Below are 20554 nucleotides of genomic sequence, written 5' to 3'. Positions count from 1 at the left end.
TGCAAAAACAAAATGAGCAAAAATGACAAAAGACAGGCAGAATAGGTGAAGTTTTGTGAGGAGAGAGGTGGACAGACAGGGAGAAAGCAAAGACAGCAGTTAATTCAGGGACAGAGAATAGAGAGCGAGAAAAGCAGATCAGATTTTCTAGGCCATTTTTTGAACTCCCTATTCAAAAGGGCGCTTTTCATCACTCACTGTCATTTCGGTTTTACTGCTGTCTATGTCATAATAATAATAATAATAATAATAATAATAAACTTTATTTGTATAGCACCTTTCATACATAAAATGCAGCTCAAAGTGCTTTACATTAAAAACAAGGGAAACAATAAAACTCAACAACAATACAGATAAAATAAGTTAAAAGTAATAAAACACAGACCCAGGCAAAAAAAAACATAAAACAAGGCAAGAAATAAAACCACAGTACGAGATAAAAAATAAGAGTGAAAGAAATAAAATGGAATTAATTAAAAGCAAGAGCATAAAAATGGAACTTGAGCCGATTCTTAAAACAATCTATGGACGTTGCTTCTCTTATTTGTCGGGGGAGTCTGTTCCACACCGTCAATGCATAAAAACAAAATGCTGCTTCGCTATACTTTTTGTAGTTCATTCTAGGGACATTGAGCAGGCCAGCACCAGCGGATCTGAGAGAGCGGCTCGCAACATCATCAGATAAGCAGTCAGATAGGTATGAGGGTGCTAAACCATGTAGAGCTGCATAAACACAAGTAAAATAATTTTAAAATCAATCCTCAATGCTACAGGAAGCCAGTGTAAAGATGCTAAAACTGGGGTCATGTGATCTCTCATCCTGGTTTTTGTTACGACCCTTGCTGCCGCGTTCTGTACTAGTTGCAGTCTATTGATACTTTTTTTGGGTAAACCAGTAAGAAGTGCATTGCAATAGTCCAGACGCGAGGAGATAAAAGTATGCGTCACCTTTTTGGCATCTTCCAGGGAGAGGTAGGGTCTAATTCTAGCAATATTTTTTAGGTGAAAAAAAGGCACCCTTTGTAACATTGTTGATATGTGATTTAAAATTCAACTCAGAGTCAGTGATGACACCCAGGTTTTTTACTACAGTCTTATTCTGTACAGCCAGACGTCCCATTCTACTCGATATAATTTCTCTCTGTGCATTAGTGCCTATAATGAGAAACACAAAAGTGAGGCATAACCTCACTTTTGTGTTTACGGGTCTGCACCAACCCCAATGCCATTAAAGTACCAAATCTTTCCTTAGCTCCGTTGTTTATTATTGCAGCTTCATACCCAACATAATCTAAGTCATATATGCTAACAGGGGTCAATGATCTGACCCTCCAATTAAACACAAGGTTCCCGCAAAAATCCTGACAGAATTTAATGCGTTAATAGCCCAACAATAAACATGCTTAAAGTGTCCACTTAAGTATAAACAGTAAAACTTTATCTTGAGAAGTTGTGGTAGCCATAAATAGTAGCCATCCTAACTTGTCATAGGCTACATTAAGATATGTTTGCAGGCGGTGTCTGGTAATTTAACTTACACTATTTTGAATAAAATGGGGACACATTAACAGAAAAGACAGTTTGCTTTATCTTGGAACTGATTGTTTTATGTTAATAATGTCTAAAGGCATAAAACCACACATCGCCAGCGTTTAAAATGAGGGAGAAGACCTTTTAGCCTCAAGCCCTTCCTCTGCACTTAAGCAATTATACTTTGTAAAACTGCTGAATGAAGCTGAGTTTTCCAACTAGCTACTTATCTCTGTCTACCATATTAATGAATAGTGGAAATAAACTGCACAAAACAGCGACAGATCTTGCGAAGCAGGCCATCCAGCCTGCTGTGTTGGGAGCTGGTCTGCAAATGCATCACAATAAAGGTCATGTACCGTCATGTTGACGGTGCAAGTCAAACTTACCTGGTGAGCGTAGCTTGTTCTGGCTCGCGGAGCGAGACAGCGGCAGGCTCTGGCGGAAGCGGTTCATGCGGTTGAACCCCAGGGGGATGTCTGCCTCTGACATGGTCTCCAAAGATTCGGCTGAGGCAAAGGAGAGCTTGGAGGCCTGGTCGGCAAGCCCAGACTGGGTAGACTGGGAGTGCCGTGGGCTACGGCTCTATTAAGGGAGGCACAGGCACACACACACACACAGACAAAGACACACACACACACACAAGGAGATGTGCTCAGTTATTATTAAGAAGTGAAGGTGAGGCAGGGAGAATGCATTGGACAGACTTGATGGAGAGCAACGGAGTGGATGCGACGGTGAGCACACATGGAGACACATGAACCCACGGCACAAGATTAACAAGACCATCGCGATGGTTTGGCTACCCGCAATGCACTAACAACTAGCGTCGCAATGTCTGACATCTATTGTGACTCTGTGAGAAGAAAACTGGAGCAAGGCAGTAATGCAGGTAATCAGTCCCACTGAGTCACCTGAGGTGGGCATGGAGGAGAAAAATAAGCTGGCGTCTGTATTTAAGCTTAGCGTGAGTTATGTCGTGTTTGGGTGACTTTTTATACCTCCCGTCTGCTCACTTCCCAGCTCTATTCCCTGTGCTGTTACTAATTTTAAAATGAGGGCTCGCGGGATGGATGGGTGAGGTTTGTGGAAATCCTGGACTGTCGCTGTGGGCTTATCCTGCTGGCCTATTGTTCAGGCATCTCTTGTTGAATGACTGTTGCTGCTGCTGGGGCTGTGCTTAGTGAACTGTCTCCCCTATCCCCGCTGCTGTGCATTCTCCTCCAGCACTGGGGCCACTGTAATGAGCTCCCACAATGCTGTGTGATGGCTGTTTGGATGGTGGAAGTAGACATATCCGCAGCCACACTACAGTGGCTATGCCCACTTCCTCCCCCTCTTCCTCCTTGCACCAAGTAGAGCACAACCATTTCTTTTCTTTTTTTTGCTTTAATGCCTTTCCTGAGTTTTTGTCTTTTTTGCTTTCAAACTGCAGCACATCTTTCATTATAACTTTTATTAATCTCATAATTAGTTAAGGTTAGACTCACCTCTGTGGCAGAAGACTCACACAGGGCCTTATGTGTGCATGCACAGTGCTCATTGACTCAGTGGTGAGCTTTTCTTTTTCTTTTTTTGATTTTCCCTCTTTTTCTCCCCAATTGTATCCAGCCACTCTTCTGAGCTGTCCTGGTCGCTGCTCCACCCCCTCGGCCAATCCCGAGAGAGCTGCAGACTACCACATGCCTCCTCCGATACATGTGGAGTTACCAGCCACTTCTTTTTACTTGACAGTGAGGAGTTTCACCAGGGGGATTTAGCACATGGAAGGATCATGCTCTTCCCCCAGTTCCCCCTCCCCCCTGAACAGGCGCCCCGACCGACCAGAGGAGGTGCTAGTGCAGCGACCAGGACACATGCCCACATCTGGCTTCCCACCCGCAGACATGGCTAATTGTGTCCTTAGGGATGTAGGGTAACACGGGGGGATTCAACCCGCTGATCCCCGTGTTGGTAGGCAACGGAATAGACCGCTACGCTACCTGGATGCCAGTGGTGATCTGTTGGGGTTCAATTAGACACACAATTTTACACATGAAAAAAAAATAATTTTTTTGTTTGTTTCTGTTACTGTTAAACATGATGTGGTCATGTGTACTAACATGTACAGATTACACACACCCACACACTAAGGCACAGTTGCAGATGGAAAGATAGTGGTGGCATCCTGGGCAGACAGTGTCTGAGCACGCAGGGAAGACGGCAATACTGACGGATCGCCACCTCTGTGCTCTCTAATAGGGTCATTTATCTAAGCAATGGCCACAGTGAGCAAGAACACAGCCAGCAGCCCCACAGTGGAGCAGAGCGTGCCACAACGCCATGGCCCCACCACAGCTAGGCCTCGGTGACAGATACTGCAATATGTAACACCCGCACTGGGTTTGGTGAGACAGGCAAAGCTTTAGGTGGCAGACAGATTGCAAACACACTAGGTAAAAACAAAGCCAATGACTTGACTCTGTGCAGCCATATAAAAGGAGAGTACTGAGATGAACTGAACTGGCTCTAAAGACAGCCATTTCTGAGAAATGTCAACAGTCTCTTCCCTAAGAGTGCCTGTCCTTTTATCTGTGATGCTCTGAGAGAAATAAAAGAAAAAAAAAATCTTAGCTGCATTTTTTCCCCCTAATACATGATTCATTCTTCTGGTGCACTGCAGGACACATTTTCAAGGTGAGATACAACAGTAGGGAGTATTTCAAGGAAAGGAACCGAGCATGTCTCTCAAAGTCGATTCAAGCCAGCAGAGGTGTCGGGAGCCTAAAGGTCAATGAAACACATTTGTGACTTCGCACAACACCAGTTCAAATATCCAGAACTTCTGACATATGCAGGGGGAGGTGAGTAAGTGAAAACTCTCCTTTTCTTTGAAAAGTCCAATTTCAACAAGGCGCTAAAACTTCAAACTTTTCCAGCCAAACTTTGCCAGCGGAGCTGAGCGAGACCGCAGCCGTGCAGGCTAACTCCTTGGTATGACCACGTGAGGGCCAGGGTCTGAAATATTCTCAGTGAGTTTGCCTGGTTAAGAAGCAAGTTTGGTGAAGCACATACATAATTGATTACTCCCCCACAAGAGTTGATGCCGGCTCATGAGAAGAACCATAAATAAATCAATAAAACACTACACACCACTCTTGTATCACTACAAATGTATTAATGTGTCAGACAAACAAGCTACAGCGGTGCAGAGATCCCCTCATCAGGAAGACACAATGGAGCTCAGCGACATGTTTGCATGGCAAATTAATTACAGGAAGATATGCTAGTTTTTTAGTTTTTGTTTTTTTTGTCATTGAGCGTTTGGCTTTTGTGAACTGTTGTGTTGCATGCTTTCGAGTCAACAATCACTACTTTAACTTTACTTTCAGACTGTTTTCTTTTTATTTATGTATTTTGGCAAATACAAGGAATAATATTAAGCATGTACGGTGGCGTCCACGTAGCGGTCTATTCTGTTGCCTACCAACACGGGGATTGCCAGTTCGAATCCCCTTGTTACCTCCGGCTTGGTCGGGCATCCTACAGATACAATTGGCCGTGGCTGTGGATGGGAAGCCAGTTGTGGGTATGTGTTCTAGTCGCTGCACGAGCGCTATGTCCCCCTGGTGAAACTCCTCACTGTCAGGCGAAAAGAAGCGGCTGGTGACTCCACATGTATCGGAGGAGGCATGTGGTAGTCTGCAGCCCTCCCCGGATCAGCAGAGGGGGTGGACCAGCGACCAGATGGCTCAGAGAGTGGGGTGATTGGCCAGGTACAATTGGGGAGAAAAAAAGGGGGGGGGGAATTCACCAAAAGAAAAAGAAAGAGACAATGGGTTGGTATTGCAACATATAAAAAACAACTTTGTGTTACACTTAGTAAAATAGAAAAAAAACTGAAAAAGAATAAAGGTCAACACTGGTGTATTGCTAGCGTGTTGTGTTAGCAATGTGATCGTGAGCACATGCTTTATTTAAGTATGTATGTATGTATTTGTTTATTTATTGGATTTCTCCCCCACCCTGTTCACCCCAATTGAATCTGGTCAATTACCCTGCTCTTCCAAGGAGTCTCAGTCGCTGCTCCACCCACTCTGCTGATCCAGGGAGAGCTGCAAACTACCACGTCTCCTCCGATACATGTGGAGTCGCCAGCCGCTTCTTTTCACCCGACAGTGAGGAGTTTCACCAGCGGGATGTAGCGCGTGGGAGGATCACGCTATTCCCCCCAGTTCCCCCTCCCCACCAAACAGGCGCCCTAACTGACCAGAGGAGGCACTAGTGCAGCAACCAGGACACATACCCATATCCAGCTTCACACCCGCAGACACGGCCAATTGTGTCTGCAGGGACGCCCGACCAAGCCGGAGGCAACACGGGGATTCGATCTGGCGATCCCCGTATTAGTAGGCAATGGAATAGCCCACCACGCCACCCAGATGCCCCCATACATGCTCAATATCATTCCTTGTATTTGCCGAAATACCTAAATGAAAAGAAATCAGTCTGAAAGTAAAGCTAAAGTAGTGATTGTTGACTCGAAAGCATGCAACACAACACTTCACAAAAGCCAAAAGCTCAAAAAAAAAAAAAAAAACAACTAACATATCTGCCTGTAATTATTTTGCCATGGGAACATGTTGCTGAGCATATTGCCTGGTCATGTCTGGAAATGCAGCAATGTGCTAGGCGAGGCCGTGCAGGATATTGCAGTGGCCACAGCATTTTGAGAGGAAAACGGGTCCTTGCTCTTTCCCTCCACCCCTCCGCGCCTCTCCTGCTCCAATCCCCAACCGAGCCTTGCCATTTCTCCCCCCATCTCATCCCACCTCTACCTTTTCCTCTAAAGCTTTCCATCCGGCCAGTTTTCCATCAGCACTCAATTACTGTGAAAACTATAAACTGTTATTACGGCCGGGCAGGGGAGAGGAACAAGGAGAGCAAGATAAATGGATTGCATTAATATGGCGCTTTTCTAGCTGCAACAGCCACTCAAAGCGTTTTACAATCAATGAATACCTCACATTCATCCATGCACACACACTCATACACCGACGGCAATGTCAGCCGTGCAAGGTAACAACCAGGGGCAGTGTCTTGCTCAGGGACACCTTGACATTTTTGCAGGAGGTGCCGAGGTTCGAACCAGCAACCCTCCAGTTACCAGACGACCTGCTCTACCTCCAAGTCGCTGTCACCTATGAGACTGAATGACTGTGACTGAATGGAAAGAAGAGCAGGACACACTCGAAGCTATTGCACCTATTGCAACCTTCGAACTTCTTTTTCTTGTTTTGTCATAAACTTGCACGCACGCGGGCATGCAAACACACACATACACACACACACACACACACACACACACACACACACACACACACACACACACACACACACATACACACACAGCACAACTCAGTGATAAGGTCAAGGTACATTTTAGCCCCAGAAAATGGCACGTATTCCTCCCTCTCTCTGAATAAGTCAACAAAAATCACGTCAAGCTGCATCTGACGGTTCACAGCTGCCTTGCTTGCACAGCAAGCATCCTCGTAAAAGCACGACCAAAATCAAGAATCTAATTTGCACTTATTTCAAGACAAATTAAACTACTGAATGATTCACATCGATCACCGCCACCCCCATAGCGCATTTTTTTTCAGAAGAAGACAAAGACAAAACAATTAAGGGACATTTTAATTTATATGTTGTTTTACTACAGCAAGTGCTGCTTAATGGATCATATTAAAGTTTCATCAATTTATCAGCAAACAGTTCAGGAAAGGCTTGCTCTTGATGGTATAGATTCCTGCCAGTAAGCAAAGCAAAATCAAACTGCCAGATCTGCAAAATTAAATGGCTCTGAGTGTGGTGCGATAATCTCGGCCTTATAATGACAAAGAGGGTTATGTCACACATCGGAGTTGGTGGTGATGGTGGCTGTTGAAGCGCTTAAGGCCACGAGATTGATCAGCTTGTCCCCTATCTTGTCAGCTGAACAGCGCTGTCTTGTGAGTGCAGTTCCTGTTCCTCACTGGTATTGATTATGAATCCAACGAGATGTTGGTAATTACAAAGCAAGTAATTTCCCCCCCCCCCAGCCTACAATAAATCAGTCCTTGAGTGCTGCAATACCAAACTGACTGGAAAGGTCAGGGTACGGTGTGGAGGATGAATGCACATCGAATCAGTTTATGCACCATGGGAAAAAAGTTTCCTCACCTTTTTCAGCTTGTAAATACATAGCGTACATCAGTGAAGTACTATCAGACTGAGTAAGCTATACAAAGTTAGGCACTTCTGATGAGGGAAAGAAGAAGCAAACATTTAAAAAGCCCTTTTTCTTGTCTTTAGAACAGATGGTAAATACCCATCCATCCAATATCCAAACCGCTTATCCTACTTAGGGTCGCGGGGATGCTGGAGCCTATCTCAGCCGTCATTGGGCGGCCGGCGGGGAGACACCCTGGACATGCCGCCAGGCCATCACAGGGCCCACACACACACACACACACACACACACACACACACACATCTAGGGACAATTTAGTGCAGCCAATTCACCTGACCTGGATGTCTTTGGGCTGTGGGAGGAAACTGGAGGAAACCCACGCAGACACGAGGCGAACATGCAAATTCCACACAGAGGATGACCCGGGATGACCCCCAAGGTTGGACTACCCTAGGGCTTGAACCCAGGACCCTCTTGCTGTGAGGCGACCGCGCTAACCACTGCACCACCGTGCCGCCATGGTAAATACTCATCCTTCTTATTTAACCCAAAATCATTGTTCATCACTAAGAGATCAGCATTAAAGCTCGAGAGAGAGAGCAGCCGAGGTACAATGTCCGCCGATGGTTTTTATGCTCTCCTTCCCCCTCCACTCACTCCATCTAATCATCAGGCTGATAAGGGCTATTGCATTCTTCAGGGCTTGAGCCGGAGAATGACTAAATAGAAAAGAGAAATTTCCTACATATCTGGATGCACATGCGAGCTGAAGACTCCAGGGTATAGCCAGAGAGACGGGTATTAAGTGGCTAATATAATGATCCTCACACCTCTGCCATATCTCCTTTCTTAGCTCTCAACCTTTGTTAATCCTCACTCTTTGTTGCAGCTAGAAAAGCACTATATAAATGCAATCCATCCATCCATCCTTTCCTTTTTTTGGCTCTCCTATTTAAAAGATTCCCTTCCCTTTCCCACAGCCTTGTTTCCCCTCGTGTACTCAAGTCGTCTCTCCTCATTCCGCCATTCAGTCCACTGCTCTCCAAACTACATTTTTGACTCTTGGCTGTCTCAGCTGTGTTTCCAGCCGTGGGCAGTGGTGAACGTACGGCCCCCCGTTGCAATGCGTCTCTCACTGGTGTCTGTATGCCATCAGCCTTCTTCTCAGAGCCTCTCTCAACCCATCGCCTGGTTGCCTTTTCACCAAACAGACACAGCGCACCCGTAAAGCTTTCTCTCTCTCTGAAAAAGGCGAGGGGAAACTAGCACCCTGCATCAATCCATCTCTCACATCCCTTTGTCTCTTGCTATTGTTCCTCTTCTCCATCCCTCTAACTGCCTTCCTGCCTTGAACCCTGTCTCTCTATTTAATACCAAGAGTCATCAATGCATGTTGCTCACTCTATTGTTCCTTCGCTCCAATCCTCAAACTGTCACGTCAATTTCTGCCTTGAACCCTGTTTCTCCATTTAACAGCAAGACTACTCAATGCATAGAGTAAAAAAAAAAAATACTGGGCCAAATAGCTTTGGATTGTTTGCTGATCCAATCAGCTTGTTTGGGAGGAGAAGAGAGTAAAATGGCTGGCTTCTGGTGAGTGGGGGTGGGGGTAGAAGGGTTATGTCTGAGATATCTGGTTGGCCTTTCTTGGCTAAAGGAGTGGAGAAAGAGGCAGACCACTAAAAAAGAGAAGAAGTCCTATCTGTTTCATATTCTTTCCTACCTGCCATATCACATCTTCAGTTGTACTCTTCTGCACTGTCTCATTGTAAAATTACAATGTGAACTTATTAGAAAGAAAGCAAAAGCCACTTTATTTTGTAACTGTATTCTTACAACGAATTGTATTCTTACAATGAAATGTGTTTTCTGCATTTAAACTATCCTATTGTATAGGAGCAGCGGGCAGCTGCAGCACCCGGGGACCAACTCCAGTTCTTCTTTCCATTGCCTTGCTCAGGGGCACAGAAAGGAGTATTAACTCTAACATGCATGTCTTTTCGATGGTGGGAGGAAACCCAAGCAGACACGGGGAGAACATGCAAACTCCACACAGAAAGGACCTGGGACAGCCTAGGGTTCGAACCCAGCACCTTCTTGCTGTGAGGCAACAATGCTAACCACTGGGCCACCATGCCACCCAAACCCTATTAAGCAAACCTTTTTGACATTTAGCTGGATACAGAATGTATACACATGCAAAAGGATTCTCTTGAGAGTAGCTGCAAATGTGGCTTTAAGTTCCCAGTGAAAAAAAGAATTACATGAACAGTATAGATCAGCTATCGTTTATCTTATTCAAATTTCTGCAAGATCTCATCTTATCTCATCTCATCTCATCATCAACCGCTTCTCCAGGGTCGGGTCATGGTGGTAGCAAGCTAAGTAGGGCAATCCAGACATCCCTCTCCCCAGCAATGCCATCCAGCTCCTCCTGGGGGATCCCAAGACATTCCCAGGCCAGATTACACATATAGTTCCTCCAGCCAGTTCTGGGTCTACCCCGGGGTCTCCTCCCAGTTGGATGTGCCTGGAAAAGCTCCAAAGGAAGGCACCCAGGAGGCATCCTAATCAGATGCCTGTACCACCTCAACTAGCTCCTTTCGACGCGAAGGAGCAGCGGCTCTACTCTGAGATCCCTCCGGATGTCCGAGTTCCTCACCCTATCTCTAAGGCTGAGCCCAGACACCCTACAGAGGACACTCATTTCAGCTGCTTGTATCTGCAATTGATTTCTGCAAGATGTTGGTGTTTAAGTATGTGATATTAAGTATGCGCTGCATGCAGGTGTCAACTGTAATATTGCTTCGAGGAAACTAAATGCAGTTTATGTGGGTGAGAATCTCTGAGTTCCGTTTCATTTCACACTTGTGTAATGGTAACGGGTTTTTGAGATGAACTGAGCAGTCTAGCACACAAGTCAAGAGAAATGGCGATTGATGTTCAGCGACATCTCCCTCGCATCGGATGTGTACTGTGCGCTGACGTTCAGGAAAGACTATAGAGCAGATGTGCTCTTGTCCCCTCACCTGCACACACATCAATACATCCTTGGAGTCCCTTTATATAGACGGCATGCCTCTGAGGCCCTACACATCCTCCACAACATACCAAGGATATATACATTACATAGCGTTTGCTGGCTCACAGGTAAACACATATACCCAACACAACATACATTAAAAACCCAAAAAACCTTATTTAAGCAGAGATACTGTGTACGCCATGATTTATTGATGCTTTAAGCATCATATTCTGACAAAATATTCATGTATCCATAAATCCATCTCTCTCTCTCTCTTTCTGTCTCACTGTCTCTGTCTCTCTCTCTCTGTTTCTCTCTCTGTCTCTGTCTATGTCTCTCTCTCTCAGGAGGCAGTGGTGAAAGCATAACCCAGGTACCATGCCACTCGTGCAAGTGTCTGGATGTGACCTGTCTTATTCTTGGAGATTCTCTCTGCCCATTGTCTGATTTTTTACCAGACGCAGCACATCCAAAAGGTCTTTCTCACTTACTAAAATAATAGACAAAGAGAAAGCTAGGTAGATTAGGTAGGTAGGTGGCTAGGTGTGGTAACACACAGTACATATTTTCTCTATAAAACCTTTCAGCAGGCTGGCTGTAAATTGCAACTCTTGCTAATGTCAAAGCATTATTTCAGCGGGATGTCTGAAATGTCTTCTTAACGTCTCAGTCAGCCTGAGTAATATTTCTGTAAGGTCACATGGCTGCTACCCATTAGCACTAGCTGACTGAGGTATCATAAATCCAGAGAGAATCGTTTCCTGCAGATTAAATGGTGCTTGAGCTGTTTAAGCTGCACCCCCCCCCCGCAGCTTCCTTGGAGTTGAGAGATGCCAACTGAGCTGGGTGCCAAATGTGCAGCGGGCATGGGGCTGCAGGAGTCAGGGGGATGGGGAAGATAGGCTAATGATGCTAGAGGAGCCTGAACGAGCAGAGACAAGGACAGAAATACACACCACATCAAATCACAGCCCAGCAGACGCTGACCCACACCGACTTACACATGCAGACACAGACATACACAGACAATGTAGAACCACATATCACACACGAAGGAAAACAGAAACACACACACATGCACACGCACACACACACATGCCTGCACGCACGCACACACGAAGACATACGCACATTGCAGACACAAATAGATAAACTTATGCACACACACAAATTGGACATGAGAATGACAAACACGGAGACACAGCCATGCTGCACTGACCTTAAAACTCCAGTAGTTGGGCTGTTGCTGCAGAATGGGACAGTGGAGGAAACAGGGGAGAGAGAGAGAGAGCGAGAGTTAGATATTTGCCTCGTCAATAACAGCCATCTGACTTTAGGCATCCAGTGTAAAAGCTTGGCCAATGGGTGCAGCAGTGAAATGGGTAGGGAAACAAAGTAGAAAACCTAGGCTGCCAGTAGGCTCCTGACACAAAATCAAATGCTTTCCCATGTATGAAAAACCATTTCAATTTCTATTTGCAAAAGTTTCCCGCTAGAAAATACGAAAAACACCTCCAGGCTGTGAGATAGATGACCCAAAACACCTTGGCAGGATGACTTTCATCTATGACAGAATATGTAAATAAATTGAATAAATGCTGCCAAATTATAGGGCTTCCTCAAATTTGGTTATTTATTCATTTAGTAGAGGGTGGTATGCTGGTAGTAATGTCATAAAAATTTGTGACCGCTACAGATTTGCCATAAACTGCATACACTGTGCCAATGGAAGAGGTGATGCTGTCATTTATTAATTACCCAGAAAGGTGACCATTTGGCCAGACAACTTTTCCACTACACCCTACTTGTTAGTCTCTGGTGTGCTTTTAGCAAGTTGTTAACAATATGCAATTAGCCAACACTAGCTAGTTCATTAAAAATGTATCTAGCTTAGACAGCTGACATCCCCTCTGGATGTCAAACTGCTGCAAAATTGAGTTTATAAAGAACATTAAAAGAAACCCCAGATATAAATGACATTGGAAATTGGACATTTTTTTTATCAAAAAATACTTGACTGTGTTGTTTGAGCATCCCAACACAGTACACATTATTATTTTATTATTATTGTTTTGCCCCTTTTTCTCCCCAATTGTACTTGGCCAATTACCCCACTCTTCCGAGCTGTCCCAGTCGCTGCTCCACCCCCTCTGCCAATCCGGGGAGGGCTGCAGACTACCACATGCTTCCTCTGATACATGTGGAGTCGCCAGCCGCCTCTTTTCACCTGACAGTGAGGAGTTTCACCGGGAGGACGCAGAGCATGGGAGGATCACGCTATTCCCCCCAGTTGCCCTTTCCCCCTGAACAGGTGCCCCGACCGACCAGAGGAGGTGCTAGTGCAGTGACCAGCACATATACCCACATCCGGTTTCCCACCTGCAGACACTACCAGATCTCCTCACAGTGAGAAACAAGGGAATGTAACATCATCTGCCTTACAAAGACTCGGTTGTCGGAGGAAATCCCAGACCATGCAATCGTCCCAATGGGATTTTCTGTGTTTCGAGCGGACAGGTCGAAAGAACTCTCCGGTGGGAAAAGCAAGGGGGGTGGTGTATATTTCATGATCAATAATGCTTGGTGTGACCCTAGGAACATACTACATTCTCTCAAGTCTTTCTGTTCCCCGGACCTAAAATATCTCTCGCTCCTGTGTCGGGCATTTTGTTTGCCTAGAGAGTACACAGCTGTTGTGATAGCTGTGTCCATCCCGCCTGATGCCAACTCGGACCTGGCACTCAAGGAACTGTACAGGACAATCAGCAGCATGGAAAATATGCACCCGGAGGCTGCTTTTATCAATGCCTACAAACCCCTCCTCCACCCACCGTTCGGCAAATCGGATCACTAACGACCCACATAGCACGTGGCAGGGATTACACACAATACCGGACTTCAAAGGGAGACCCGGCAACTTAGCCAATGCCGCTACCTCCCTCCTGGACGAGTTCAATAGTTTTTTCATTCGGTTTGAGGTTTTTGGCACTAACCTCCTGGGAGAAGACTCCACCGCTGCCGATATGGACAGCGCGCTGGCCATTGCCGAGTCCAACTTGTGCAGGTCATTCGTACGCCGGACGGCATTCCAGGCTGAATGATCAGAGCATGTGCAACGCAGCTGACGGGTGTCTTCATGGATATTTCCAACCTCTCCGTTTCCCTGTGTGTAGTCCCTTCCCATTTTAAATCATCAGTCATTGTACCAGTGCCGAAGAAGACCAAGGTAACATGCTTGAATGATTGGCGTCCTGTTGCTCTCACTTCCATAGTGAGTAAATGCTTTGAGAGGCTTGTTAAGGGACTAATCTGTAGTATGTTATCGCCCACCCTTGACCCCCACCAATTTGCCTACCGACCAAATAGATCCACTGATGACGCAATAGCTACTACACTCCATACCGCCCTCGCCCAACTGGAGAAAAGGAACTCCTATGTGAGAATGCTGTTTGTAGACCACAGCGCAGCATTCAACACCATAGTCCCCTCCAGACTCTACACCAAGCTCAGGGACTTAAGACTCAGCCCCAGCCTGTGCAGCTAGATCCTGAACTTCCTGTAGAGCCAATGCCAGCTGGTGAGGATGGGCTTCAACACTTCTGCCCCTCTGATCCCTGAATACAGGAGCCCCAGAGTCCCTTCCTCTACTCCATGTACATCCATGACTGCGTGGCCACACAGCTCCCACTTGGTGATAAAGTTTGCTGAAACACGACGGTGATGGGCCTGGTCACCGGCGATGACGAGATGGCATACAAGAGGTTAACAATCTAACAAAGTAGTGCCAGGAGAATAACCTCTCTCTCAACTTCGACAAAACCAGGGAGCTGATTGTGGACTGCAGGAAGAGAGGGGGAGGCTGGACCCCATCACCATCAACAGGACTGCTGTAGAGAGAGTCAAGAGCTTCAAGTTCCTCGGTGTCCACATTACGGAGAACCTCACTTGGGATGAACACACCAACCATGTGGTGAAAAAGGCACAGCAAACCTCTTTCACCTCAGGCGACTGAAGAAGTTCATCATGGGGCTCAGGATTCTACGGGCCTTCTACAGAGACAAAACTGAGAGCATCCTGACTGGATGCATCAGCGCCTGGCATGGGAACTGTACTGCTCACAACCACAAAACACTGCAGAGGGTTGTGCGGACGGCCCAGGACATCGGTGGATGCAAGTTTCCCTCCATCCAGGACATATACAATAGACGTTGTGTCAGCAAAGCCCATAGGATTATCCAAGACCCCAGCCACCCCAACTATGGACTGTTCCAGCTGCTACCATCAGGCAAGTGGTACCGCAGCCTCAAAGCCCGGACCAATAGGCTCCGAAACAACTTTTTCCACCCAGCAACCATGCTTTTGAACAAAGAACATTAAAAGACACTAAGCCTGGTGCCAGACTGATGGTACTGACCTGTGGTCTTCAGCGGATCATCAGTTTACACACACACACACACACACACACACACAGAGGTAGCTTGGTATGCACAAACATGCACGGATATACAGACAACTACACACACATACGTGTGCACATTTATTGGGGCTGGGAATACACACACACACACACACACACACAGCACCGTACATACATCACATACTATTATTGTTGCTGCTTTTTTTGTTCTGTTTTGTTGTTGTTCAGTTACTATAGTTGCTGCAGTGTTGAGGAGCTGAAACTCAAGAATTTTACTCTCTTACACTTTTATAATGAGACGTAACAAATAAAGAATATTGAATCTTGACCAATTGTGTCTTTAGGGACGCCCGACCAAGCCGGAGGTAACATGGGGATTCAAACCGCCGATCTCTGTGTTGGTAGGCAATGGAATAAACCACCAAACCTCCTGGACACCCCACAGTGCACATTTCTACTCTACTCAGGATTGGAAGCTAAGTACGTGACCCAAACCCTAATCATAACCCTTCGTCATAGCTAGTGAGGCCAGCATGCCGAAAATTATAAACAGGACGGAGGATATGGGCATATTAGTATTGAGAAAGATATCAAATTTCAATTTTTACGTTTTTTTTTTAAGTTTCTTTTATTAATCCACTTGGAGAAATTCAGTTACTGCAAATTAACCCATCCTAGCTGTGATCTGTGTAGCTAGGAGCAGTGGGCTGCCGCCTTCATGCTGCGCCCGGGGACCAACTCCAGTTCTTTTCCCATTGCCTCGGTCAGGGGCACAGACAGGGGTATAAACCCTAACATGCATGTTTCTTTTATGGTGGGGGAAACTGGCGCACCCATAGAAAACCCACCGCAGACACGGGGACAACATGCAAACTCCACACAGAGGACTACCCGGGATGACCGACGCCCCCCCCCCCAAGGTTCGACAACCCCAGGGTTCAAACCCAGGACCTTCTTGCTGTGAGGCGACAGTGCTAACCACTGGGCCACCACACTTGAATTGTCCAAGGTATATTTCTTTTTTGCTGACATACTTAATATGTCTCCAACATAGAGTTATATATGTGCATGGAGTACTCAGACATAAGCATAAGCAGTGCCTCAAATGATTCTGCCACCGCAACAAAATACTCATCTCCACCACCATCTATAGGCCATCAATCAATGGCCAGCGGAAAAGTTTGACCTGGTCAAACCTCAACAGATTCAGTGGAAATGGGGGAAAAAGCTGTGCTCGGGCATAGAAGTCACTGCTGCCGTCATCTGGCTCTTACTGAAATGAATGACAGCAACAACTTGTCACTTGCTGGTGTATAATGCCCTTCATGATAATGAGATAAAAATGACGAGCCACCAAAACTGGACCCTGGACAGGCCACCCGTCCGTTATAGAGCCCACAAACACACTCACTTCCACATAATTCAGAGCTATGGGCAATTTGAAGTCTGCAAATTCACCTGGCATGCATGTCGTCAGACTGTAGGAGGAGGAAAGCAACACAAACTCAGGAAGAATATGCAAACTCCAAAGACAAACGCTGGGATTAAGCCCAGGGATCCCTTGCTGTGGAGAAACAGTGCTGACCAGAGATGTGGTTATCTAAATGTAATTATGATAGTTTGATAGGGGTTATTGTGGGGAAGGGAAAGATGATTGTTTGCAGGTGTCAGGTTACAGCAAATGCATAGCGACATAGAGCCTTTGGCTGTGATTTATGAAGGAAGCAAATGAAAGAAATGAAAATGAATTGGTGAGCAGCCCATTCTTTTGTCCAGACATTGGCTTGTCTCCCAGACTTTTCGATCACTAGCAGAAGCTTTCTCTCCTCCTCCTCTTGTGTCTTGCTTTCCATCGGTCCACCTGTCTCTCTCGTTTCATCTGAAATTTGAAAACCGTAGCAATTTTCTCCGAACCGTGGTCCCCTATCTCTCCTCTACACCATCCCACCAACCACCATCACCATCAACCCAAACAACTGCCTTGTCTCTGCCCAAACCTCCTGCTCTATCACACACAGGAGGGATGTCCACATGATGGCTGCGGCCTAAGGACATAAGCTTTCCATTAAAAAGTAATCATCCTATAGTCAAAACCAGAGCAAGCCACAAATGGTCCACGGATATATCAGAATGACATGGGAATTAAAGAAGATGGGGGAGAGTTCATGAATTTTAATTCTAATCCAAACTCTTACTTTGCTTCTTATTCTTATCTGCAGGCAATTTTCAATTCATTTAGCCTCTCCTCTGCAGAAACCACATTACTCTAGGCACAAAGATAAAAAAAGTGACAGCAAGTTTTGATTTATGATAGTTGCTGGTTTTTCATTATCAACCTTCCATTTTAATATCGCCTCTCCAAAGGCCCAGATTATTTCCATAAACATAGGCATCACAGAGCACATTTTCAACTGATTATTTCTTTATTGTAATCTAATCTTTCAGTTAATGTTCCCTCAATTTGGCCATGACGTGGTTCCTTTCCTGAGACGGTGCCTCTTGCTCTCTCTCTCTCTCTCTCTCTCTCTCTCTCTCTCTCTCTCTCTCTCTCTCTCTCTCTCTCTCTCTCTCTCTCTCACACACTCTCTCTCTCTCTCCTTCTCTCGCTCTCTCCTCCCGTCTCTTATTTACTTCACTCTCTCCCAATTCCCTCTGTCTTTCCACATCTCACATCTCTCCCTATCTTACTCCGTCTCTCTCTCTCTCTCTCTCTCTCTCTCTCTCTCTCTCTCTCTCTCTCTCTCTCTCTCTCTCTCTCTCTCTCTCTCTCTCTCTCTCTCTCTCTCTCTCTCTCTCTCTCTCTCTCTCTGCACCGCATGCTGGGAGTTTTGGTGGTGGAGAGCGTGGTGAGTTTGGCGGAGAATCTGTGACTTTTTCTCGATTTTCCCTCTTTTATTTTTCCTACTGTGTTTATTGTATGATTATTTTACTAGACGAAGCTAGTCAGACTAGACTAGCTAGTCAGACTAGACTAGCTTCCTCTAGTCAGAAAGGCACGAACTGAGGAAGCCTCTTGGATGAGAGGCGAAACGTCTTCACGGATATATACCAAGACCAGTTGCACTTGATTCAACTCCTTTGGCTAACCATGACCTGGATGAATGAGAACATTCACAGACAATATCATGGATTATTTTCCTGATGCTGACAAATTCATCCGGTCAGTTACTACACTGTGGCAGGATGTGGGATTATATGTACCGGATAGCAAGAAATGTTACAGTCTAAAGAAACATGTTATTGGTCTAAGGAGAGATTTGAAAGTGCCTATGGCAAAAATGGTGATGAAAATGAAACTCTCAGTTTAGATGTACCATGATCATGCAACACTTGATGTTTCTTCTCAGCTGTCTTTTTCTGTTTGATTTCTCACTGGTCTGTCTTTCTTCCCCTCCAATGCAGGGTTTTAAGGTGGCTTCATTAAACATGAATGGGGGTAGAGATGCACAGAAAAGAGCCTTAGTAACGGAAGTAATCACACAGAAAGGACTAGATGTGTTTTTTCTACAAGAAACACACAGTGACAGCATGAATGAAATAGACTGGGGCTTGTGGTGGGCAGGGCAACATGTGCTTAGCCATGGGACCAATTTTAGTGCAGGAGTTGCCATTTTATTTTCTCCTGCCTCAAATGTGAACATCTTGTCCAGCACAGAGATTGAGAAGGTCAGGGCAGGGTCCTTATGCTGAAAGCGGAAATAGGGGAGTTTAAGTTTATTTTTATTAAAGTTTATGCACCAAACAATGGCTCTGAGCGTGGAGGGCTCTTTAAGATGTTGCAGGACCAATTGGATGGCATTAATCCGGGGGGGGGGTGTATTTTATTGGGTGGAGACTGGAATTGCTGCACTGATTTTACCTTAGATAGGGCTGGAGAGGAGCCACATCTTCAGTCATCGTCTGTTTTGTCCCATGTCTTAAAGAAATCTGATTTAGTTGATGTGTGGAGGATGAAACACCCTTCAGTCAAACAGTACACTTGGGTCAAAATGTCAGATGGCACAGTTAGTGCAGCTAGATTGGACAGGTTTTACGTGTCTAGCTCCTTTACAGCTCGAGTTGTTAATTGTCAGATCCACTCGGTTGCTTTTATGGATCATCATGTAGTTTTAATGGAGCTGATCTTATCTCCCACCTGAAAAACCCAACTTTTTTTTGGCATTTTACCGTTAAATTACTACATGATCACAATTTTTGTGAAAACTTTAAATTGTTTTGGGATTGTTGGCGATCTAAGAAAGATGGTTTTCTTTCTCTAACTCAATGGTGGGAGGTAGGAAGGCCCAACAATACATATACAATTCCACAGCCAACATTAAGAGAGCTGTACAGGAGTTAGAAGACGAGATAAGAGACCTGGAAGATGTTTCCACCTCACAGCCTGATCAGCAGCATAATAATCTCTTACACTGTAAAAGACAGCAGCTGAACTCCTCCCTGCAAGAGAGAGCTAAAGGAGTTTTAGTCCGAGCCTGCTTCACCAGACTCCAAGACATGGATGCACCAACTGCTTTCTTCTTTAATTTAGAGAAGTCAGTGGTTAAAAAAAAAAAGGAAAAAAAGATGGTGTGTCTTCGTCTCCCTGATGGAAAGGTGCTAGAGATTCCGCTGAGATGAGGAAGCATGCAGTGGACTTCTACACTGACTTGTTCAGGGCAGAGGGCTGTGATGTGGACTCTGCTGCAGAGCTTTTACAGGGCCTTCACCAGCTGAGTCCAGCAGAACAGCATACATTGAGCATGGACATACCGCTAGATGAACTGACTGCTGCAGTGTCTCAGATGGCATCAGGCAAGGCTCCAGGACTAGACGGCTTACCATCCGACTTTTTTAAACACTTCTGGAGTGTTTTGGGACAAGATCTTCTACACATGTTTAAAGTGTGCTTTAAAAAAGGGATACTTCCTCCTTCTTGCAGGCATGCAGTTCTCTCTCTGCTGCCTAAGAGGGGAGATTTAGCCCTTTTGGAAAATTGGAGACCAATAGCTCTTTTGTGTGCAGACTATAAAATCCTCTCCAAAGTTTGGTCTAACAGACTGAAATTGTTTATTGAACTATTGATTGGTGCGGATCAATCCTATTGTGTTCCAGACAGGTCTATGACAGGTAATTTGTTTTTGATGAGAGATGTGTTTGATATATGTAAGCTATATGATATAAATGTTGGTATCTTGTCCATTGACCAAGAGAAGGCTTTTGACCGTGTAGATCACACTTTTCTTTTCTCCACCTTGCAGGCCTTTGGTGTTGGGGAGGGGTTCCTGTCCTGGTTAAAGCTGCTGTATAGTGGTGCATGTTGTGTAGTGAAGGTGTGTGTGTGTGTGTGGGGGGGGTTGAGCTGTCCTGTGCCAGTTGGGAGGAGGATTAG

General features: G+C 45.5%; 1 protein-coding gene across 1 annotated transcript in view; it reads right to left on the bottom strand.

The window, feature by feature from the left end:
• srcin1a (SRC kinase signaling inhibitor 1a) overlaps positions 1 to 20554 on the bottom strand; it is a 94812-nt gene that overhangs the window by 60769 nt on the left and 13489 nt on the right. The window contains exons 2-3 of the mRNA XM_056288380.1: positions 11989 to 12015; positions 1890 to 2115 (exon numbers count right to left, since the gene is read on the bottom strand). Of these exons, the coding sequence (XP_056144355.1) occupies positions 1890 to 2115; positions 11989 to 12015 (253 nt within the window). The remainder of the gene's footprint in view (positions 1 to 1889; positions 2116 to 11988; positions 12016 to 20554) is intronic.

Source organism: Lampris incognitus, chromosome 10 (genome assembly GCF_029633865.1).
Source record: "Lampris incognitus isolate fLamInc1 chromosome 10, fLamInc1.hap2, whole genome shotgun sequence".
NCBI classification, from domain to species: Eukaryota; Metazoa; Chordata; class Actinopteri; order Lampriformes; family Lampridae; genus Lampris; species Lampris incognitus.
The sequence above is the reverse complement of the archived record's forward strand: the minus strand, read 5'-3'. Positions and strand labels throughout refer to the sequence as shown.